Here is a 25,483-nt window from a genome sequence, read left to right as displayed (position 1 = left end):
CTTTTAGAGTCAGGGTCATCAATCTATTGCCCATGGGCTAAATTTGGCCTGATGCTTGTTTTTGTAAATAAAGTTTTATTGGAACACAGCTAAACTCATTAATTTACATATTGTCTATGGCTGCTTTTGCAGTATGATGGCAAAGTTCCAACAGAGACCAACCATATGGCCTGCAAAGCCTGAAATATTTACTCTCCGGCCCTTTACAGAAACAACCGGTGACTTCTGCTTTAGGGAATCAATTATACTCCTCATCTGTAAAAATGAGATAATAATAGCAGCATTACACATGTATTAGATGAAAAATAATGATTTTAAATTATTATAAATTTCACTTTTAAAATGCAGATGTATAGAAGCACAGATATACATACAAGTACATAATATTTTGTTATATTTTAATTTCTTCATTGCATTAATATATTTTATTAAGGAATTGAATACAAAATTAATAAAAACTTAAATAGAAAGTTTCTCCATGGAAACAAAGAAAAATTTATCCCCTTTCTGCACATATAAAATAGCAAATCTCTTTTGTTAAAACCTGAGGTTGTGGCTATTGCTGAAAACCTTCCTCCCTTCTCCATACTCCCCTTCTACCTGCTGGATTCTGTCTGTATTTTCCTTACCTGGTACCAGGAATATGCTCGGTCTGATGGGTCAATGAGAATGGTGATGATCTTGGCTTTGGGGACCAGAGAAGCTGCTCTTTTAGGGGCTTCCTCTGAGTGAAAGTAATTGGCACTCTTCTCAAACAGAAAGTCAGTGGTGACATTGGATGGGACTGGGAAGAAATCCATATACCTAGAAAAGGAATATTTCTCAAAATAAGACTCTGATTTATACTCATACCCTGGTGACTGAAGATGTTAAAGGTTTCCCACAAATTGGTTTGTTTCCTAAACAAAGCCTTTTTCTTTAAGACATTTGTCTCAACCAGTTAGCAAAGGAAAAATATACAGAATCCTAATAATGTATTTTCAAAATGCTTTTCTAAATACATTGTCTATTTGTTTTGCTTAATATCAAGAAAAAGGGTATGGGAGATAACAAAAATGTAGACACAGAGTGATCACACTGCAACAATAATCAACCTAACTATATAAAGTGTGTCTAAATGCAGAAATACTTTAGAGAGAAAAATGTGAGTGCTCAACCAAAAAGAAAATTTGATTAAAACAGATGATATTTTCAGTTGAAAGATATTTTAAAAGGACTTCAACAAAACATTTTTTACTTCATCATAAGTAAAATAATTTCATTCCCGCTAATGTGTTGTGCTGCTGTCACATTCAACCATAAAGTGTCAAAGTGCAGAACAGGTCTGGTGTAAACATTGCCTATTTGCTTATTTTTTTTTCCATATAGAGCCATTTATACTCTTTAGAATAATTATAAAAGTTTAAAAAGTATGTACATATTTCCAAATATAAAGTCCTATCAATTCCCCAAGGTCAGGTCCTGTATCCTTAAGTGAGGTGAGAATTCAAATCACCAGCAGAGCGCACACAGGAATCCTGTGCCTCAAGCACGGAAATGAGGACATAATGCGTTTTGTAGAATGTCCTATCTGTACCAAAGTTGTCAAATATAAACTAATTCAGCATATGATAATAGGTATTTCTGAAGCACTAAAGGACACCTTTCAGAGGGCAAAGGGTCTTTTGAGAGAGAACACGCAAATTTAACTTGTAGGGTTTCTTACATTTTATAATAATGGCCTCACCCTTCCCCCTTCAATTCATAAGCCACCATGACTTCGGGCTACCGAGACAAGGTGGTTCAATAATTACTGAACCAGAGAGTCACTGACATTTATGTGATGACTTCTTGCAGTTGGTTGTATTCTTTTAGTCCTCTCACATGGTAAAGCTGGTAGGATTCTAGTTGTTAACATACTGCAAAGTTTGGCTTGTACGAAGAAGTGATGTCTGGAAACTCGGGGCGGTAAAGAAATCCTTTTATGTTTTCAGGAAATCTGCTTATTAGCGTTATGTCATTCTGGCATCCTTTTAGGGAGAGAGAGATACAAAACTTTCTGGAAAGTTCGATCTACTATCTGTTCTGGTATATATTCTATTTACAGAAAATGCCAAGTTTCAGGATCCTTCTTAATTTAGATGCTCACACTGGTTCCAGGGGTGCTAAGGTTATCCCAAGTGTCCAGTGGTATCTTAATTTGGTCCAAGCTTGTCTCAAGTTTCTTTATTCTGAGAGAGCCTCCAAAAATCACAAAAGAAGGGCAGAAGGTACTGAATTCACATAACTTTTAGTTTCTAAAAACTGTCCCAGCTGCCCAGCAGTCCTCTATTCCTGGAACAGTTGAGGCCTTGGAAACCTCAAGCAGTTCTGGATCTTGGACCTGTAATTTGTGTTTTTGCTTGGCCCCGAGGCTCATGGAGAGAGCAGGGGCCTGTTCTTGTTTGCTTATCTGCCCACATTTTTCTAGTATAGTGGCTGGCACTTATACACACTTGAAAAATGCTTGATGAATAAACAAGTAAATAAAAAGAATTCAGTTTCATATTTCCAGGGTGGAAATAGGTCTACATTTGGAGAATATGAATTCTGTTTATCCAAAGAATTGGTGAGCAAACTAGAGTAGTTTAAAATTTGGGGGTTAAAAGTGAATGCCTGTCTCATTTAAAGCTTTGCTACTTCCATAAAACTTCAGCGATTTTTCTTTTTGGTGAGAAAGATTAGCCCTGAGCTAACATTCATGCCAAATCTTCCTCTATTTTGTATGTGGGATGCCTCCACAGCATGGCTGACGAGTGGAGTAGGTCCGCGCCTGGGATATGAACCCACGAAACTGGGCTGCCAAAATGGAGTGCGTGGAACTTTAACCACTCAGCCACTGCACTGGCCCCCATCAGCAATTTTTTTTAACTGAAAGGTGTGATTTTTGCAATGCTCCACATTTATATGTTACTGGGGTTGACCCTGAGTATTTCTCAGTGATTTTACTCAAAGCCAGATTAAGACGTTTAGAGGTTTTAAATGCTAACAGGATTTTATGACTGTCCAAGGACCGCTCCAACCCTCCACTGCAGCCCCATGTAATCATAAAAAATACTACCAAACCATAAAATATAAAACTACTGTATGCACAAATCAAACACTTTTCTTAGATCTTCTGACTACAAATCTTGGCTATTTTATTAAAGATGGAGTTTTCTCATTTTCATTTGCTGTACTTTGCTTGTGCCCTAAGCCTGTGTTTTGGCTGCCTGTCAGTTAAGACAGCCCTGGTTTTGCCCAGTTCTCCAAGAAAAGCAGATCCATATATCCAGATTAACTAGCTGTGCCTGGGTCAATTCTGTAAGTGACTTGGCACGCTGAGAAACATAATCTTCAACCTTGTGGCTCTGTGGTCCCAAAGGGACTGCTGAGGTGCTGACACTTCCCAGGGAGGCAAGGCCAGTCTGAGGACTGTGAATACATTTGATGTCGTTGATAGGGAAGCTACAGTTATTGCTAATAGACTGACATTTGCAGTTACTATTATTTGTTTTTGTGTTAATTGCCTTTTATAAACACATCATTTGTCAATCAAAAGTGTTTGCAATTGGGGTGTTTTTAGTGAGTTATAATTAAAATCTTTAATTGCTCTTTAGCTTTCTACTTATTCATGTCATCTCTTTGTAAACTGCTGAAGGGACTTTTTGCTCCTGTCATAGAGCCTATACACATTACTGGCTTAGGAACAGCTTTTTTTTTTTAAATTGATTATTCTCACAGACATTCTTAAGTCTCAGGGAATCCAAGTATTGCATTCCTCTTCACTTTTAAAGCAGTTTTTAATCACTCCCTTTAGTCCTGAAGTTAACATCCTTTTATTCTACTATATACAGGCGTATATGTTTGAGTCTATGGTCAAATAGCAGCTAAAGTAGTTGATAGTTTTTTGATTCTCACAGCTGTTATTTAACACTACACAATTAATCAGTATCAAGCACTATACTGAAGAACTGGCAGTGAAACATATAACAATCAGAACATACGTTAAGTCCTAGTAGGTGCTCAACTGACACTCAACCTATTTCTTTATCTTTCCATTTGGACTGCCCACGGGCAACTCTTGAGATGGTGGATAATTATAAAATTGAGGTCATGCACTATGACAACAGAGGTTAATTTTAATAACTTTTATGCTAAAATACATGCAAAATGTTTATGTTCATGATCTAGAATTATTACAAGAATTCCACTCTTTTATACTACCTTTTCCCCCAGAATTTATACCATAACAGCAAGACTTCTAGATACAGTTTATGATTAAAATGTTCATTTGCGACATCTATTCCTACTACATTACTATATTTTGTGTATATCTGACATTTTAATTTTTAATTTGAATTTAAATATTTTCCTAAGATGGTTGATATAGTTCTAATTTCAATTCAAAGACCAAAAATTAAATTTGGTATATTGTTGATAGCTTTTTTATAGCTTTCATTACTCATGAAACATGTATGCATTTCTAGTTCTATTTATTTATTTACCTTTTATGCCAAAGCAAAATAGAAAATTGTATATGTGGACTGTAGCATCACTTTAATGCAAAGTGCATAAGAAGAGAAAGCTATGGAAGTATTTTCCTAAGAGTAGAGAGGAATGAAATTCTTGGGTATTACAGTATTACTCTGACTTCATATCTGTAATTACTATCACAGATAATTACTGCAAATTGAAATTACATGTGGGCCTCTTGAGGCGACAAGTCCATTCATAAACTGAGAAAAGTTTTTTATTAATAATTTCTGTTCTCCCTCATGTTATTCAATTTCCAAGGCACAGAAGATAACTTTTATTTGTGGCTGCAAACTTATATGTGTGTAAATATTAGCGCTAATTTTATACTGTGCACAGTACATATACTTTTAGATCGATACTAATAACCCATCTTACCAATCAATCCCCCTGTGGTAGTTATTTCTATTAAAGAACTGTACCTCCTCAAAGGTTTTTGGGCTGGGGGAGTTACTAAGGATGGAAGGATGCATAACCAGGAACAAATACAGAGCAGTGGTTCCTGAAAAGACAACAGAGGTGTAGAGATTAATTAAATGAAAACACAGTTTCCTCCTATTAGCATTTCAAAATCATTAATAAACCAAGTGTCACAATGATCCAAACAGATACATTTAAGTACTCCTTGAATTAAATTGAATAGATAATCAGCATTTTAAAACAAGCCAATTCTAAAAAGTGGAGAGAGAGTGATATGAGGAGAGGCGTGTTGCAGGGACTGGGGGAGCTGGCTTGTGACCTCAGTTCAGTCATGGATTTGGTCTGTGACTTTGGCTTTTAGCTTCTCTCCGTCTTGGCTTTATTAGTGGAAAATCACCTGCCTTGCTTATTTCACAGGCTTTCTCTAAGGATGAGCTATTGTACCTGAAGATATTTTGATATTAATAAAGCACTATATAAATGAAAAATATCATTATTTAATATAAGATACTACATTACCAAAATCCATACTTGGGTTCTCCTATAAAGTTCTTCCTGAGGCCTATGAAAGCTTATTAAATTTGAGATAGAATTTAAACTTTCAACAAATTTAAGTCTGAATGTACTTACATATAAAAAGTAGTGTCAAAAATTGTTTAAATTGTTAAATTTGAAAAAAAAATAGTGCCCTTTCTTAGTGACATAACAAAATTTACTTTTTTTGGAAAGAGAATGATATATCACAGGTCCCATATAGATTTGTGACTATTGGGGATCAAAGGCCTGATTTTTTTATTTGGCCAGCTTTTTTTTTTCATTGAGATAATAGTGCTATATGACATTATATAAGTTTCAGATGTACAGCAATATAATTTGATATCTGTATACACTACATAGTGTTCATCACCATAAGTCTAGTTACCATTCGTCACCATACAATTGACTCCCTTCACCTTTTTTGCTCACCCCCCAAACTCACTTCCCTTCTGATAACCACTAATCTGTTTTCTGTATCTATGAGTTTGTTTTTGTTTTGTTTCGTTTGTTTGTTTTGTTCTTAGATTCCACATATAAGTGAAATCATACAGTGTTTGTCTTTCTCCATCTGACCTATTTCACTTGGCGTAGTACCCTCAAGGTCTATCCGTGTTGTCACAACTGGCAAGATTTCCCTCTTTTTTTACGACTGAGGACTATTCCATTGTATATATATATATATATATATATATATATATATATATATATACCACACCTTCTTTATCCATTCCTCGATCAATGGACACTTCATTGTTTCCATACCTTGGCTATTGTAAATAATGCTGCAGTGAACATAGGGGTGCATATATCTTTTTGATTTAATGTTTTCATATTCTTCAGATAAATACCCAGAAGTAGAATTGCTGGATCACATGGTAGTTCGATTTTTAATTTCTTGAGGAATCTCCATACTGTTTTCCATAGTGGATGCACCACTTTACATTCCCACTAACAATGTGAAAACCTTCCCTTTTCTCTACATCCTCTCCAACACTTGTTATTTCTCATCTTTTTGGTAATAGCCATTCTAACAGGTCTGAGGTGATATCTCATTGTGGTTTGGATTTGCGTTTCCTTGGTAATTAGTTATGTTGAACATCTTTTCATGTGCCTGTTGGCTGTCTGTATATCTTCTTTGGAAAAAGGTCTATTCAGATCCTCTGCCCATTTTTTAATTGGGTTGTTTGCTGTTGGTGAGTTATACAAGTTCTTTATATATTTTGGATATTAACTGCTTATCAGATATATGATATCTTCTCCCATTTAGTAGGTTGCCTTTTGATTTTGTTGATGGTTTCCTTTGTTGTGCAGAAGATTTTTAGTTTGATGTAGTCCCATTTGTTTATATTTGCTTTTGTTTCCCTCGCCTTTGGAGTCAGATCCAAAAACACATCACTAAGACCCCTGTCAAGGAGATTACAGCCTATATTTTATTCTAGAAATTTTATGGTTTCAGGTCTTATATGTAAGTCTTTAATCCATTTTGAGTTAATTTTGTGTATGGTGTAAGATAGTAGTCTAGTTTCATTCTTTTGCATGTGGCTGTCCAGTTTTCCTAACACCATTTATTGAAGAGACTATTCTTTTCCCATTGTATATTCTTGGCTCCTTTGTCATAAATTAATTGTCCATGTATGTATGGGTTTATTTCTGGACTCTCTATTTTGTTCTATTGATCTGCATGTCTCTTTTTATGCCAATACTGTTTTGATCACTATAGCTTTGTAGTATAGTTTGAAGTCAGGGAACATGATGCCTTCTGCTTTGTTCTTCTTTCTCAAGATTGCTTTGTCTATTTGGGGTCCTTTGTGGTTCCATATAAATTTTATAATTGTTTGTTCTAGTTTTGTGAAAAATGGCATTGGAATTTCGATATAGGGAGTGTATTGATCTGTAGATTGCTTTGAGTACTATGGACATTTTAACAATATTAATTCTTCTAATCCATGAGCATGGAATATCTTTCCATTTATTTGTTTCTTCAGTTTCTTTTATCAATGTCTTATAGTTTTCAGTGTACAGGTCTTTACCTCCTTGGTTAAAGTTATTCCTAGGTATTTTATTCTTTTGGATGCAATTGTAAACGAGATTGTTTTCTTAATTTCTCTTTCTGATAGTTTGTTATTAATGTATAGAAATGTCACTAATTTCTGTACATTGATTTTGTATCCTGAAACTTTACCAAATTCATTTATTAGTTACAACAGTTTTTTGGTGAAGTCTTTGGGATTTTCTATGTATAATATCATGTCATCTGCAAATAGTGACAGTTTTATTTCTTCCTTTCCAATCTGAATGCCTTTTATTTGTTTTTCTTTCCTAATTGCTGTGGCTAGGACTTCCAATAATATGTTGAATAAAACTGGTGAGAGAGGGCACCCTTGTCTTGTTCCTGATCTTAGAGGAAAAGCTTTCAGCTTTTCACCGTTGAGTATGATATTAGCTGTGGGTTTATCATACTTGGCTTTTATTATGTTGAGATATGTTCCCTCCATACCCACTTTGTTGAGTGTTTTTTTCATAAATGGATGTTGAATTTTGTCAAATGCTTTTTCTGCATCTACTGAGATGATCATATGATATTAGTTTTTTATTTTGTTAATGTGGTGTATCATGTTGATTGATTTTTAAGTTGAACTTTCCTTGCACCCCTGGAATAAATCCCACTTTATCATGGTGTATGATCCTTTTAATGTATTGTTGAATTTGATTTGCTAATATTTTGTTGAAGATTTTTGCATCTGTGTTCATCAGGGATATTGGTCTGTAATTTTCTTTTTTCATGGCATTCTTGCCTGGTTTTGGTATCAGGATAATGCTGGCCTCACAAAGTGAGTTTGGAAGCCTTCCCTCCTCTTCAAATTTTTGGAAGAGTTTGAGAAGGATTGATATTAATGATTCTTTGAATGTTTGGTAGAATTCACCAGTGAAGCCATCTGGTTCTGGAATTTTGTTTGTTGGGAGGTTTTTTATTACTGATCCAATCTACTTACTAGTAATCAGTCTATTCAGATTTTCTATTTCTTCATGATTCAGTCTTGGAAGATTTGTTTCTAGGAATTTATCCATTTCTTCTAGGTTGCTTAATTTATTGGCATATAATTGTTCATAGTAGTCTCTTATGATCTTTTGTGTTTTTGTGGTACAAGTTGTAACTTCTACTGTTTCATTTTTGATTTTATTTATTTGAGCCCTCTCTTTTATTTTTGGTGAGTCTAGCTAAATGTTTGTCAATTTTGTTTATCTTTTCCAAGAACCAGCTCCTAGTTTCATTGATCTTTTCTATTGTTTGTTTAGTCTCTATTTCATTTATTTCCACTCTGATCTTTATCTTTTTATTTTTTGGTGAGGAAGATTGGCCTTGAGCTAACATCTGTTGCAATCTTCCTCTTTTTGCTTGAGGAATGTTGTCTCTGAGCTAACATCTGTGCCAACCCTTCTCTATTTTGTATGTGGGACGCTGCCACAGCATGGCTTGATGAGCGGTGTGTAGTTCTGCACCTGGGATCCAAACCTGTGAACCCTGGGCCACCAAAGCAGAGAATGCAAACTTAACCACTACACCACCTGGCTGGCCTCTCTGATCTTTATTATTTTCTTCCTTCTACTAACTTTGAGCTTTATTTGTTGGTGTAATTGTTTTTTAAGTGAACAATGTCATAAACTATAACATTTGTAGTTTAGAGCCTAAGTTATGAGCTAAAGGGTATAGCTCAGTTAGACTGCTATAAGAGACAGTAAGGCAATCTGAGTTCAGCTTGCCTAAGATTTAACCAGGTGCTTGTAACTGTGTTTATAAGATCATAATATAAAAATATTTCTAGTCTATGTATTCAGTACTGTTAAGATAGAAACACCCTTGAGTTTCCACTTCTCTACTCTAATGTGATTTACATTAGTATACAATGTACTGCAGCAGGACCTGTTAATTGTATTCCAGGTCAATAGCTAGCAATGGTAGCCAGACATGGCCTTATAATATTTCTCTCACTTGGAGAAATTACTGTTCTAATTTTGCTTAGTAATAATGTTGCCATCTGTATCAAATTTTGAGTTTTCTTATCTCTCCGATAAGCTTTATTTAGCATTGTACTCAAATCTACCATATCAATACAACAGAAAAATTGTTAAAATAACTCTGCCAACAGCAATATTGTCTAAAACAATGAAATGAAAGAGGCAGTTTTCCTAGATTATATCTGAGCCAAACAATGAACATTTTGTCTACAGTCACAGATAATTGTACGGAATGAAACAGTAATCTACGATATACAAGGTAAAAATGTTCTTTGCAAGCTTGAATTAAAAACAGTGGTTCTCAAACTTTAGCATGCTACAGATTCACCTGGAGGGCTTGCTAAAACACAGAGAGTTAAATCCCAGAGTTTCTAATTCAGCACATTCTGAGAAATCACTGACTGGGACAAAAACTAAAACTTACTGGGAATAAAAAGTTCCATTACTTGAAATCCATAGTAGAGTAAAGCTTTCTAGAACGTGGTCTTTAGAGTCAGGTAAATTCTAGGATCAGGAGTTTTATTTCTGCACTTACCAGCTGTGTGAACTTGAACAAAAAATATCTAACCTGAGTCTTAGTTTTCTTTTCTGTATAGTGGGGAAGAAAGTACTTAGCTATCAGGGTTTTATGAGGGTAAAGTGAGATAACCTATGTGAAAGTACTTAAATAGTTCCATTTCTGAATGTTAGTAAGGTATTTTTCAAAATAAATTTATTGAGATAAAATTCGGTAATGCATTTTTTTTTTAAAAATCAAAAGAATAAAATCTTTGTGAGGATAGTAAGTATGGCAATTATAACGTGAAAAAAGAAAACAAATTAATTCCTTACTTAGATCGACTGAAAATATTATTTTCTCAATTTTATTTTTAAGAATTGTGAATTGTATTAAATCGTGTTGTTTCCTTTTACTAGCATGACCAGCATTAATAATACAAACAGAAAAAATAGATATGATCTAATTGTTTGCATAGTCAGTAAAAGGCATAATGTAATTTATCAGTGGTCAAAAAATTGTTAAGTTGTAGTTTCTGAATTCTGTCTTTACCTACACATATTCTTGGGTCTGAGTAATCTGTCCTGTGTGTATGTGTATGTATTTGAATATGTATAGTGTGTATGTGTGTGTGTGTGTGTGTGTATCAACTACATAATCATAGACATACACATTCAAATAACCATCCACAAAACTTCAGTTTTTATATTTTTGTCAGTTACAGCAGTAAAAATATTTGAATATCTAGATGACTATACATCTACACAAGATTATTCAGAAAAATACTTTTGACAAAAGTAAGGTAAAAATGAAGCATTTAATTTTTAGGGAACTGATATGTCCACTTAAAAAATCAATTTCACAAAATATCAATATACAAAACAACATGGATGAATCTCAAAAGCATTATGCTTAGTGAAAAGAACTCAAACACAAAAGATTACACACTTTATACTTCCATTTATATGGAATTCCAAAAAAAGGCAAAACTATGGTGGCAGAAAGTGGTTGCCTGTGGCTGAGGATGGGAGAGGGGGAATTGACTGCAAAGGGACATGGAGAAACTTTTTTAGGGAGACAGAAGTGTTCTGTATCTTGAATACTGTGGTGGCTTCACAACTGTGTACAATTTCCAAAATTCCTCAAACTGTGTATTTAAAATGGGTGAATTTTATTGCATGTAAATTATACTTTAAAACTGGGAAAAAACTCAATTTCTATAAAGAGGAGATAAAAAATTCCCTTCCAAAGGTAAATGTCATATACAAATTGTAACGTAAATATTTTAAACCCAATTGAGTTTGAGATGACAAGTAATTATTCTGCCATCTAAGTCTGGTATTAAAATGTCTGCATATCTCACACAACACAAGAGGAAGTGTATCCTGCAGGGCTCTCTGAAGTAAACTCGACAGGCCGAGCTTCAGAGAGAAGATGTGATCAGTAATGACAAAGCTGGGTGATGACAGTGGGAGTTCGCTGAAGAGACTTCAGTTTAAATGTTTTTCTAGTTACCTCCTGACTTTAAATAGATAAGGCCCAGGGAAATGAACAAGGACAAGAGAAGTATTTGTCATATTTATTATTGTTTTCAGATTGATATTTGCAAATGGGACTAAGAGAAAATGAATAGGCTAAACTTTCTGTGTACATTACATAGAATTCTCTCCAGTTATTTCTAGAGAAATGAGGAAAGGGAATGTATTCCCCTTAGGAAGGGATATGGTTGAAATGGATGTTTTCTGTGAAGCCAAAAATCAATGGCCCCAAACAATTTATCATGCAGGATACAGCATGAATGTCTGGCATTTTAAAGCTTCATTTTAATACTGATTCTTACAAAAACAAGAAGTTTATGGAAAAAAATCACACACCAATTTAAGAAAAGATGCAGAAGATTTCTCCTGGGTGTAAATAAATACCTTTCTTAGCATGGTTTTGTTTATGTCTAGGAATTCTGCTTTTCAAACATCCCTTAGGCTTTTAGAAAACAGACATCTCTGCAAGAAATAGTTTAGAAATAAACCACATCAGGAAGATGGCAGGAAAAAGCTATTTTTCTGGGAGGGATTTATTTATTTGTTTTTTTTTGCGAGGAAGATCAGCCCTGAGCTAACATCTGATGCCAACCCTCCTCTTTTTTTGCTGAGGAAGATTGGCCCTGGGGTAACATCTGTGCCCATCTTCCTCTACTTTATATGTGACGCCGCCACAGCATGGTTTGACAAGCGGTGCATCGATGCCTGCCCGGGATCCAAACCGGACCCCTGGTCATTGAAGCGGAGTGCGTGCACTTAACCGCTGCGCCACTGGACTGGCCCTGGGATGGATTTATTATAAAGAGTTATAGGAATTTGTACATGTCCATCATGACTTTTAATGAAATCCTGTCAATCACTCTCTAAACACATGATTAGTTTTGATTTTAGAAATGTTAATAATAACAACACTTTTCAATTAAGACGTTCGGGAAAAAATAACATTTGCCACCAAATTGACTGCTGGATATTCAAATTGTGTGACATCTATTTTCATCCTTTTCACTTTAAAAAGCTCTTTGACAAGCATTTAAGTATATTATCATGCTAAACAAAGATTATGTCAGAGAATAAAATGTGTTATTCATTCATCTGTATTTATAGGAACTTTGAGAACTCATTGTGACAAGAACTCATTGTCTAACCATCAGGATTTTTACTGTTTGGTAATCACAACATAAAAAGTTCTCACCAGTTTTCTGGGGTCCTATTACCAAGAATTTTGGTAAACGATCACAGGTTTTCTCTTTAGACCAAATGTCTCTGTGGCGTTTGTCATCACAAGGATTCTAAATGGGAGAAGAATATACAGATGTATTTTTCTGTGAGTCCATTGTGTGCTAGAGTTTTTCAACTTCTGTCCTTAAAAAGACATCCCAGGAAACAAGGCTATGCGGCTCCTTCTTTTAAATGAAAGCCCAGAAGTGGTATCATGGAAACTTTCAAATAACTCCTTGCCATTCTCAAGTTGAGTGTCTACTGAGGAGGTGGGGGAGGGGAGACATTTCCACCACGAGTAAACAGCCTCAGAGCACTGAGGGTTTAATATTTTTTCTGTTATTGGCACTTCTATGTCTTAATTGTGTGTGTGTGTGTGTGTGTGTGTGTGTTTTAAAATAGTGAGCTTGTTTGGCAGAGACTGCTTCCTGGAACCTAAAAGAAGATACACTCTCAGTATTTAAGTAACTGAAATATAAGGTGTCAGATTTTTACTCTAAGTAACTTTGAGCTTTCCTGCTGTGTTTCAGAGGGATATGGATCTGGTCATAATACTACTATTTAAAGAGACAACAGATTCCTGTCAGCTGCCTTCAAAGGTCGGTAAACGTATATCTAAAACTATAACTTTATAGACTATGATGCTAGAAGCACTAAATTTTAGCAAAAGGGTAAAATGAGGGTGAATTACTACCTTAGGGATCTGCTTCTGGTCTATAGTACTTAAACCAAACCCACTGTGCAAGATGTATCTAGAACATTCTTAACTTTACCTGGAAAGTGCATCTTAAGAGAAGAATTAACAATACTCTTTAATACTATTTTAGGAATAGGCAAACAGGACAATAAGCTATTTCTATTCAATTAAGAATGTAGAAATGTATAGTTAAATAAATCTCCTGGTTATTTATAATAAGCAAGAAATGTTAAGACTAAAGTGAGGGTGTTTTTGGCTGCTGTTCTGAAAAAAAAGTGATTTCAAACCTGTCACCTGAAATAATAATGATTTCAGTTTAAAAATAAAGTGTTAAATTAGCAGGAAAATTTCAGTCTTTCCAGTGGCTAACATCTGGTGATGTTTTGTGGTGGTTAAGAAAAAAATAATGTGTGTTATATGGGGCCGGCCTGGTGGCGCAAGCGGTTAAGTGTGTGCGCCCCGCTGCAGCGGCCCGGGGTATCCTGGTTCGGATCCCGGGCGCGCACCGACGCACCGCTTGGCAGGCCATGCTGTGGCAGCATCCCATATAAAGTGGAGGAAGATGGGCGCGGATGTTAGCCCAGGGCCAGTCTTCCTCAGCAAAAAAAGTGGAGGATTGGCAGATGTTAGCACAGGGCTGATCTTCCTCACACACACACAAAAAATGATGTGTGTTATAGTAACTGCAAAAATAATATGCAGAGATAATTCCACAACCACCAACCTTAACCTTCTAAAAAGTGTAGTTATGTCTCTTCTTGGGGTTATCTGTTTGTGCTCAGGAGGTAATTAGCTCAAGTTCAAAGCAGAATGAATGGAATATAGAGTTCTGAGCTCACTGCAACTTCAATCTGTGAAATTTACACAGTTCCGCTTCTGAAGATTGTCGTTATTGTACCATCAGCTCTGTCAGTAACTCTCCAGTAGCATTTAGAACAGTGAATAAGAGCACAGCCTCTGGAGCCAGATGGCCTAGAACTGATTCCCACTCTGCCACACAATAGCTGTGTGACCTTGCTTAAGTGCCTCAGCCTTTCTGTGCCTCAGTTTCTTCATCTGTAAAATGCAGATAATAACTGTACCTACCACATAGGGTTGTTGTGAGGATTAAATGAGTTAACATATGCAAAGAACCCAGTTTGACACATAGTAAGTGCTATGTCATTATTTGCTAAGATTATTACTTTCCCTAGATCATGGAGTGGGCAATTTAAATTTGAAGTATGTTTCTGCAATTCTAAGACACATGAGAGCTTATGCTTTGAAATCTGGGTTATGCCTAGAACAGTTTGACTATGCCATGTTTATATGATACGTTCTCTTAAGAAGCTCAGTGATTTTGCCACTAGACACTTTCCCCATGTCCAAAGAAATTCATAATTAATACTTTTGCAAGCTGCCTGCATTCTGCAGCTGCTGGTGTACCTGTGGTTCAGAAGGCAGATGTCAGTTCTGAACTTTTCTCACCTATCCCTCTAATGTCATTTAGTCCTTAGAGATATGAGCATGTGCTCAAGGCTGAACCGCTGGCTACCTGCCTGATACATACCCTGTTTCCCATCTTCCACTATTTTAGCCTATTGCAAACTGATCCCTCGCTTCTGACTAAAATCATTACATCCACCGAACCCCTCCCTGAGCTTTCAGAATTCCATAATTTCTAATGGGCATGGAAACAGAGAATTTGGCCTACTATGAAGCAATAATAGAAGACCACAATTCAGGAAGAAGTAGTTTCTCAAATCTTCTAACAGTTCCAAAATGTATGATTCTTTTTTTTCCCCAGATGTCTTCACTTATCAGATTTGGATTATCTGTTAGAACTCCAAGATATGTTTGTGGGCTTAATTAATTATACCAACTGAACCAATCTTACCTGCCAGAGAGGGTCTTTTTGATCAGGAAAGAGCTCAAAATACTTGTGAGCCAGCTTCACTGGAGGCAGAGTCTGAAGTTGCAAGTTGGTCCAGCTCTGTACGAAGTTGGCCAGATTAACAAATGTGTATAATCCCAGTCGGTCATTCCCATAGTTGGACAAATGGGTCATGAAAATGCTGATCTGAAAAAGGCAAATGAACTTCAGTATAAATGCAAGTTATTTTAACTCTAGGGGGCAGTGTAATCATAGCAATGCTAGTTTTTTCTTAAGCCTTTGCACAGTTTCAATTCATGACATGGTTTTGAATTTTGGATATATCCCCAATACTTTCATTATATTAACGCAAACTGGAGGATGTGTTATTAGCAAGACCTGATGAGCATTTTTTCTTATGTTTTAATATATTTCATAACAAAAAATGAGTCCAACTGCCATATACCCATGTTAGTGCAATTAGATTGATGGCGGATAACGTATCCTAGATGTTTATACATGATGGCTTCATGATATGTGAACTACTCATAATCTGAGGCAGCAGGATCTCAGGAGGTTGGGATTTTGTAATTTCAATCTACTTAGTTCAGCTTGTAATGTAGTACTTCAAGTTAAAGGGTATAAATAATCAATGAATTGTCATTATTAGCATTAACTGAATAGCCTATGATTTGTATCTATTAGAGGCCATAATGACAAAAGACTAGTGACTGAATTTTTACTGAAATACCTATTAACTATTTTCCATCAATAACACTCTGAAACCCTTTCTGATACTCATTGGCTCTACTATTCCCAATATCAGATACCTCCTTTAAGAAAAGTTTTCAATGCGTGGCTAGATAAAATCCACTCTTCCTATGGAAGCAGCTGCCTTAGATTAATCCATGCATTGAAAAAAAATCACAGCAAATGGGGACTTTTTTATAATAAAATAAATTTGAATTCTGTAGGTTTGATTAAATTGGTCTGGAATGTAGAATGGGCATTTTTAAAGCTACTGCTTTAAGTGAATGCAAATAATTTTCGTTGGTTAGTGTTGACAAATGGAAATAATTCTGTGTGAGATTTGGGCAATGGCAAAGAAAACCGTTGTGGCATTTATGCTTCTATAAAAAAGATCATAAAAATAATTCATGTGATAATAGTACTTTCCTAAAATATATAATGTCATGTGAATGAATAGTAATAATGGTTATTATAATCATCATAATAATGAACATAATAGGTTCATTCATTAACAGACTGAAAGATATAGTCAAGAAAATTTATTGAGGTAAAGCGGCAGAGATGAGAGAAAGGTTATATTAACATTTGATATAATGAATCAGAAAACAATGTAATTACTTACAACTATGAATAAGAGGAAACAGTGATATCCGATATTCTATACAACAAATCCTGCAGGCTTTTACGTGGAAAGCTTCGACTGTGATCAAGAATATTTAATTGTGTTTCTATTCACTCTGCCTGAACATATATTAAATCTTAGAACTTTCACAAACAAAATACTTGGGTGAATTTAAATAGCTACCAGCAGACTGATGCAGTCATGGAATTAATAAGTAAGACTTTTACTATTTTGGGTATTTCTGAAAAATGAGACTTTTAAAATTTAACCTTCTGGTTATTTTTTATAGTAGCTTCAATTATGTGACTTCTTTCCCCCTCTTTTTCTTCTCTAAAATTTGTCAAAACAGTAGGCTATTGAGAGACTTAAGAAAATCATACTTAAATTTGGAAGTTCTTTTCTAATGCCTGTTAGAGGCAGTCTTTTGTCATTTGTTTTATATGCCACATTTTTCAATGTAGCTCAATAACAATAGCAAAATGATACTTCAAGTTGCCCTTCTATTGAAATAATAAGAAAAGTTTTAATACAATATTAAAAATATATATTAACCTAGTTAACCACTAGTTCAAATTTCTTGCTTTATTTTTATGAAAGATATATCAAAAAATCTTTGTGTCTGTATTTCACTTGAATAACATCTTCATTGGACAGAAAATGGAAAACTTAGAGATACTGTGTGACTTTGTTATACTAATACATTTGACCTCTCCTCGAATTTACTTTTCAGTCTCTGAAAACATTTTAAGCTGTGACATTTAAAGCCAAGAGCCACATTTTTACTTCTATGAGTATAGAAAGTAAAAAATGCTACTCTCTCTGGTAAAGACAGAGGCAACCCAAAGTGAGTTATGAGTCAGTTAATGACATTGCTTTTGCTGAGCTTGAACCTGATTGGCAAGAATTAAGAAAATAATTATAAGGTGTTGAACTTAATCCTGTAAAAGAAAAGCTACTTAGCCTCCAACCATGGAACCTTTTCCAGGTTTTCAATTCTATTTTTGTATATCTACTTTAACATAATGCAAAGTGCGCCATAAGCAAAAGCACTGTTTCAAAGTGATGGTTTTGGAACGCATGTCACATCATGACACTTTTAGACTTCGAATTCAAGCCTGGGATTTGTTTTGTGCTCCCAAAGAAATACATGGCCATCAAGGGAGTATAATTGGTGAGGACATAAAACACTTCAATTTCTTTTTAAGGTATTTTTTTTTTTTTTGGTGAATCACAGTATTCTCTCTACACATGGAATATTGTATATCTTTTGCTGAACATGAACGTCTCCAAGTTTTCTTTATTATTTTTTAGTTAGGAAAGTATACACAATATATAATGAGAATGTTTTGGTCAAAAAATTAGCTCGCTTTCCAGATAGTATTTCTTCTTTACTCCTGTTCTAACTTGTGACAACTATGATGTCACTTTAATTCTCGGCAGTTCCTCACCTGAGAACAATTTCTGCACAGAATAGAAAGAAATTCTTCTAATCCATGAGCATGAAATATCTTTCCATTTATTTGTGTCTTCTTTAATTTCTTTCATTAATGTCTTACAGTTTTCAAAATACAGGTCTTTCACCTCCTTGGTTAAATTTATTCCTAAGTATTTTATCCTTTTGGATGCAACTGTAAATGGGATTGTTTTCTTAATTTCTCTTTCTGATAGTTCATTATTAATGTATAGAAATGTCACAAATTTCTGTATGTTGATTTTGTACCCTGCAAATTTATTGAATTCATTTATTAGTTCCAACAGTTTTTCAATGGAGTCTTTAGGGTTTTCTATATATAATATGTCATCTGCAAATAGTGACAGTTGTACTTCTTCCTTTCCAATTTGAATGCCTTTTATTTCTTTTTCTTGCCTAATTGCTGTGGCTAGGACTGCCAATATTACGTTGAATAAAATTGGTGAGAGTGGACATCCTTGGCTTGTTTCTGATCTTAGAGGAAAAGCTCTCAGCTTTTCACCATTGAGTATGGTATTAGCTGTGGGCTTGTCATATATGGCCTTTATTATGTTGAGGTACATTCCCCCTATAGCCACTTTGGTGAGAGTTTTTATCATGAATAGATATTAAATTTTGTCAAATGCTTTTTTCTGCATCTATTGAGATGATCATATTATTTTTATCCTTCATTTTGTTAATGTGGCATATCATATTGACTGATTTGTGGGTTTTGAACCATCCATGTATCTCTGGAATAAATCCCACTTGACCATGGTGTATGATCCTTTTAATGTATTGTTGAATTCAGTTTGCTGATATTTTGTTGAGGATTTTTGCATCTATGTTCATCAGGGATATTGGCCTGTATCTTCTATTTTTTGTGGTATCCTTGTCTTGTTTTTGTATCAGAGTAATGCTGGGCTTATAAAATGAGTTTGGAAGAGTTCCCTCCTCTTCTGTTTTTTCGAAGAGTTTGAGAAGGATTGGTATTAATGATTCTTTGAATGTTTGGTAGTCTCCACCAGTGAAGCCATCTGGTCCTGGACTTTTGTTTTGTTTGTTTGATTCAATCTCTTTCCATTTTGCATGATTCTCACTACTTGGGAAGCATTATTTGGACATTGGATTAGCTCTATTTAACTTTAAATTGATAATGAGTTACAGGTGAAAGAGAAACAAAACATGAATGAGGAGTAATAAGGGAGGTAGAAAAATGGTCTATCTTTCCTCAGACTGTGGGGGGGAAATAGTCGTTTTAATAGCTCCCGATGAATTACTTGTGAGGATTCAATGAGATATACATGTGAAGAGCTCAATATAATGTCTGACAACATGGTAATCACCCAAGAAATACAGGTTTCCTGAAAAAGATGCAGGAATAATTTCATTGGATAAAATATGATATTTAGACCTGTCATTAAATTCTTTTTTCCTAGGCTAAATTGTTATAACTATTAGGTATACTCTGAAGAAGGCATGTGAATATGCTTTGGAGTTCATTTTGGTTCTTCCCTCATGGGTAGAAAAGTAAGTTAGCCATTCAGAGCACACTTCATTTTTTTTTTTTTAAATCAGGGTGGACTTTGAAGCTGTAGGATTTTTCTGCTGTAGATGGTCACTGCAAACTCGCAGTGCTATGTTGTATGATATTATCAATATTACATTGGATATAATAACTTACTTTATCTACTTTTAATCTCAGAGTCTAGTTGCCTCTGTCTGCTCTATATGTAAAAAGCAATGAATACAATTCACTTTATGGCATATTTCTTCATCAGGTCATCACACAAACTCCAAATATAATATTTACATTCTTAAAAATCATTGTGTCACTCATAAATTGAACACTTAGGATTCTTGGGATATCATCATTAAAGTAACCTTGCACTTATTCCGTGTGGATGGTTTTCCCCTCATCCGGTTAAGGCTAGGGCAGGCGGCATGGCTCCCTAGCGTCTTAGGTGATGGAAAGTTTTCATGGAGTTTTAAGCTGCTAACACAGTCTTGATTTAGTAGTTTAAATCTCCTGGTCCAGGAAATAATCAAAACTGAAAACTTGTTGCAATATGAAATCTTCTCCTCTCTCCCAGCTGTGACCAGGTGCAGGAGAGAATCTGCAAAAGAGCCTGGGAAGAGAGGCTGATCATCCCTCTCCAGTGGGTGATTTTATTCCATATCTTGCTCACTGAGGTTTCTGATCCCTTAGTGTTTGGGACATGGAGATGAAGGAGGGAAAGGGATGCGGGGAGTTATTACTTGACTGCTATTGTCATAAGATGGCATACGTTTAAAGCCATCTGAGATCTTTGGAGACATTTCTTCTGGGCCCCACCAATGCGATTTCCTTTATGAGGAGAGTACATCCCCTCTCCTTTGTCAGGAGCCCTTTTGAGCAGGGTGTCTTAACAGGATTCCGGGATAACGTTCCTGCTAAGAAGTCCACATCAGGGCCCTGGGATTTTGATGTCTTTTACCTGACTTTGGAAAAGAGGGCACATACTTCCCAGATGTGGCCCCTTTGTCTTCTGCACAGACCACGTTAGCCAATCTTTCATGCTTACCAGTCGTGAGGCAGACCCCAGTCTAATAGGGCCCTCTTCTGCAGGGAGCACATACCCAGCTATCTGCTGGTTCCAGTGACCCTTGCGCAGAGCTGAGATGAGCAGCAGGGCGGGTGGTCATTCACCCCTGTGCTCCCCCACGGGCAGAGAGTCGTGGGTATCACGCTCACCACACAGCATAACTCTTCCCAAAAACCTTCCTCACAGTCTCCTTAATATGCAGAAATTTATCTGTTTCATCCTGGATGTGGGTGAGACACTTGAAATTTTTGCATAGTGGTCCCACTCACAGCTCGCTTTGGTGCCTAATATCTTTCATATTTTTATGCTATTACAACTGTTTTACGCTAAAAATTGCTTTCATTAGTTTTACCACCTTGTCAAATGTGAGGAAAAAGATGTCACTTTCATTTCTAAGGCTTAAATTCTTTGAGTACTGTTTTTCTACCTGGCTTGCGCCTTAGTTATCATTTAAGAATCTCAAGGGAAAGCTCAATTGCAGAATAATTTGGCAAAGGGCCCTGAACATTCTGAATTTGGGATCTGATAGGATTTAAAGGAAAGCTGGAAGGATAAATCAATTGCTCTCAATTAGGGACAGGTTTCAAAGGTACTGTGATGAGGTCAATGTAATTTAAAGCAATTTAGCTTGGGGCAGTTTGTCTTTTTTATAACGATTTATGTCTCTCACTTAATTTTTCTGCTATACATTCAGAACTGCAAGTTCAGCCCTTTTATTACAAGCTAATGATTGATGATCAATTAGCATTTCTGTTAGGTGCCAGAAAAAGTAATTCTATTGGTTTAAGGCATTGCCACTACGTTAGCTGCTGAACAAATGTTTATATGCCACAGGAATGTCCCCAACTCTCAGGCCACCAATTTTTGATAAATTTTGCATTGTGTACTTGGGCGTGCTGTTCTGACATTGTCTCTACATCGTTCTGAAAGACCCTACTGCAGTTAGAGACCCGACAACAGCTGTTCCTGCTCTATCAGACTCACAGTGTGACAGGATAATGAATACAGCTACAGCTGAGGATAGATTTAAAAAAGATTTGTTAAGAGAAATTCTTATTTAAGCAGCAATGAAGCACAAAGGTTATATTCAATTTTGCCATGAAAATGTATTTTTTCTAGCAGAAACATTTTGCTTCTTGGTTTTAAAGCTCTGCCTCCAGAGCATAATGAAGATATGGAGAGGAAATGAAATGAAACCTTTCTAAATGTGTTTAATTTAACCAAAAAAAACTGACATAATTTAGAAAAATCCTTCAAGTAAATGGACCCACACGAGAATCTGATTTTGGCTCATATATGAATGAATTAAATTTACGTAATCACAAGATCAGCTTCCTCATCAGGAGGTTTCAATTAACCGTATTTGCTCATAAAACTGAATTCACCCTGGTGGCAGGGGGGAGAATCAACATACTAAACAAATATTTTTATTTTGTGAATTAAAAACAAGCTAGGTTTTTTTTTTGCTGAGGAATATTTGCCCTGAGCTAACATCTGTGCCAATCTTCTTCTATTTTGTATGTGGGTCACCACCACAGCATGGCTGTTGAGTGGTGTAGGTTCCTGCCTGGGATCCGAACCCATGAACCCAAGCCACCGAAGCAGAGCACGCCGAACTTAACCACTACACCACAGGGCCAGCTTCCTACAAAAAAGCTGGGGTTTTAAAAGCTAGTGACTAATTGTTATCACACTTCTAAATATTGAAAAACATTTTAAATTTTCATTTTATTTATTTAAAGACAGCCCCTCTAATAAACTGATTTGTAAAATCTTGAAAGATTTTAGGAGTATCAGTTTTGTACATAAATTTGTGTAGAGTTCTTTTTATGTAGAAAGGAAAAAATCGAAGGACAAGAAAGAATAATCCTAAAGAAGAAACATGCGCTAGATATTAACAAAGTCCCGCGGGGATCTGTACCTTCAATGAGAGGAAAAATACCAGGGCTTGACTGGGCCTACACAAGCTCCATTTTACTGTTTTGATGGATAAATGACATTTTAAGATATAAAGTCTGGGACAAGACAACATAAGTGAAGTACTTCTTTCAGGGCTTTGAAGGGACAAGGAGAAGACCGACCCAGGTAGGAGAGTCAGCTAAGGTTCTGTAGAAATCTTGATTAAAGGTAAGATGCCTAGAAGGGCATTTCTGCAGTGGTGGGGAAAGACCACAAATGTAAAAGATTCCGAATCTTTATGAGTCAGCACAGCTAGAGGCCACCTACTGCCAAAGCTGCTGGCCGGCGGGGCTATTTCAGCTGTAGTGAGAACAATACCACGACAGAGCTTTCTACCTCTACCGATAGAAAGTGATAAGGTCACAGAATACAGTAACTAAACCAGATATCTATTTTAAAAAAAATTTGTAGTAGGAGCCCCATATTTGGTCTATAATTTGTTACTTTTGCTTTAAGCTATAAGTCCTTTAAAATAATTTATAGATAAACCAATCTATAAGTAATACTGTCATATAATGAGGAGTTACACTTTCTAAAAGTGAATTATCCTAGGAACTAGGAAAACCAGCTGTTAAAAAGAACTAGCGTTTATAAATGTCTCCTTTCTAAAACTGTCAGCCCTTTCATACAGTAGCAACCACCCAGAACTGCACGTAACGGGTACAAGGAGACTTAACCAGGTTATGAAATCTGAAGCATAGACTCAGTCTTCTACTAAAGGCCAACATTTCCCTAGTGACTTAACGGAAAATTCTAAAAATATTTGCTTGGATATTATTATTATTATTATCATTATTATTATTATAATCAGGCAAGCCTCAGACATTAGAATTTTGAAAGAACTGCAAAAGTTTTTATAAATGCTTTCATTAAACACCAAAGTCCAGGGAATAGTGCCTGCTGAGAAAGAACATTCACCTTATTAGGGAGGGTAGACGGTAACTGGGCAGGGGGAGGAGGGCAGGAGTCTCCTGTCCCTTCCAGCTCTGAAGGCAATTTCTATACTTTTTAAAATATCTCTTGAATTTGAAGTTTTACATAGAACTCTTGACTGTGACACTCACTATGTTACTTTGGGTGAGTCAATAAACCTCCAGCCGTTTAGGTGCCTCATCTAATAATTATATTCCCCAAAGGCTCAGGCTGCAACACATCGTTTAAATTCTTTTCCTGCTTAAAGTGCACAAAGCTACGGTCCTCTGCTTCATGCTATGTTATAACATGGTGCAGTACTAGGCTTTCCACATATTTCAGAAGTCTTATCTTCTTCCTTTACAAAAGTTTGTCCCTCAGTACCAACTTCTGATAAGTTCTCTCTCCAACCCTATAGCTACCACTTTGACTTTAGGTCTCACTGCTTTTAAAACTTATTTTGGATAGGTAATATTGCATCATATAAAATTCGAAAAGTGCAAGAAGGTATACAGTAAAAAATTTTCTCACTCCTGTCTTGCAGCCCTGCAGTTCTTTTACCCCTTCAATGTCAAAGACAATCAGAAAATAGGAGAGTACGCAATAAATGGCTTAATGCCTTGTATAGTCAATAATTAAAGCTAATATTTAGCGATGAAAGAAATCAGCATTAGCTGTCTCCATTAGAAAAAGACTTGTGGAAGAAAAATGACTTGAGCTGGTTCACGAAGGAAGGTTAATGAAAAGATGTGATGAAATTCTACAGGAAAAAAAGTACATCACGTAAGAAGCGACCAATACCACTTGTGTGTGTGTGTTCTTCCAGAAGTATTCTATGTATTCAAAAGCAAGTATGTATATGTATTCCTCCTCTTCTTTATTTTTATTTATTTATTTTTTTGTGAGGAGATCAGCCCTGTGCTAACATCCGCCAATCCTCCTCTCTTTTTTTGCTGAGGAAGACGGCCCTGGGCTAACATCTGTGCCCATCTTCCTCCACTTTATATGGGACGCCACCACAGCATGGCTTGCCAAGCAGTGCGTCGGTGCGCGCCCAGGATCCGAACCAGCGAACCACGGGCCGGGCCGCCGCAGTGGAGCGCGCGCACTTAACCGCTTGTGCCACCGGGCCGGCCCCTCCTCTTCTTTATTTTTAAAACACAAATGGAAGCAAACTATACCCAGAACTTTATGATTTGATTTTTTTAATCTAAATTTTGGAAGTTGTTCCATATGAGTACATCTTCAACTCCTCATTGTATAGATGTACTATAATTTTATCAGATGGAGGGACTATAATTTATCCAACGAGTTTTTGTGACTTTATGCTATTTTGAATAACCTTGTGTATGCATCAGTGCACTTATTTGCAAGTATATCTGAGGATAAATTCTTGAGGGTGGAATTGCTGAGGAAAATGATATGTGCATTTGTAATATTGATAGATATTGCCAAGTTATCTTTCATAGAGATTGTACCAATTTACCCTCCTACTAGAATGTATAAGAGTTAGGCCTTGTTACTTTTTGCCTGAACCACTCTAATAACTTCCTAAATGAGCTCCTCACTTTTGTTTCTCCCGACTCTATTATATCCCAAATGCTAACACCAGAGAAATCCTCCTAAAGCCAACTCCTTTCTTTAAAAAATATCAATAACTCCTCATTTTCCACTAAATTAAACTCCTTAACCTCACACTCAGAATCCTTGACAAAACAGGCCCATATTTCTTCTTTTTTTTTTTTAATTTTATTTATTTATTTTTTCCCCCAAAGCCCCAGTAGATAGTTGTATGTCATAGCTGCACATCCTTCTAGTTGCTGTATGTGGGACACGGCCTCAGCATGGTGGGAGAAGCGGTGTGTTGGTGCGCGCCTGGGATCCAAACCCTGGCCGC

At 35.9% G+C, this 25,483-nt stretch overlaps 1 protein-coding gene across 1 annotated transcript in view; it reads right to left on the bottom strand.

The window, feature by feature from the left end:
• The window catches only part of LOC131411274 (bifunctional heparan sulfate N-deacetylase/N-sulfotransferase 3), a 145,640-nt gene that overhangs the window by 26,955 nt on the left and 93,202 nt on the right, over nucleotides 1–25,483 (bottom strand). Inside the window, exons 6-9 of the mRNA XM_058549961.1 lie at nucleotides 15,333–15,515; nucleotides 12,734–12,830; nucleotides 4,912–5,035; nucleotides 630–804 (exon numbers count right to left, since the gene is read on the bottom strand). Coding sequence (XP_058405944.1) covers nucleotides 630–804; nucleotides 4,912–5,035; nucleotides 12,734–12,830; nucleotides 15,333–15,515 — 579 coding nt within the window. The remainder of the gene's footprint in view (nucleotides 1–629; nucleotides 805–4,911; nucleotides 5,036–12,733; nucleotides 12,831–15,332; nucleotides 15,516–25,483) is intronic.

Source organism: Diceros bicornis, chromosome 11 (genome assembly GCF_020826845.1).
Source record: "Diceros bicornis minor isolate mBicDic1 chromosome 11, mDicBic1.mat.cur, whole genome shotgun sequence".
Classification (NCBI taxonomy): domain Eukaryota; kingdom Metazoa; phylum Chordata; class Mammalia; order Perissodactyla; family Rhinocerotidae; genus Diceros; species Diceros bicornis.
This window is presented reverse-complemented; position numbering and strand designations above follow the sequence as displayed.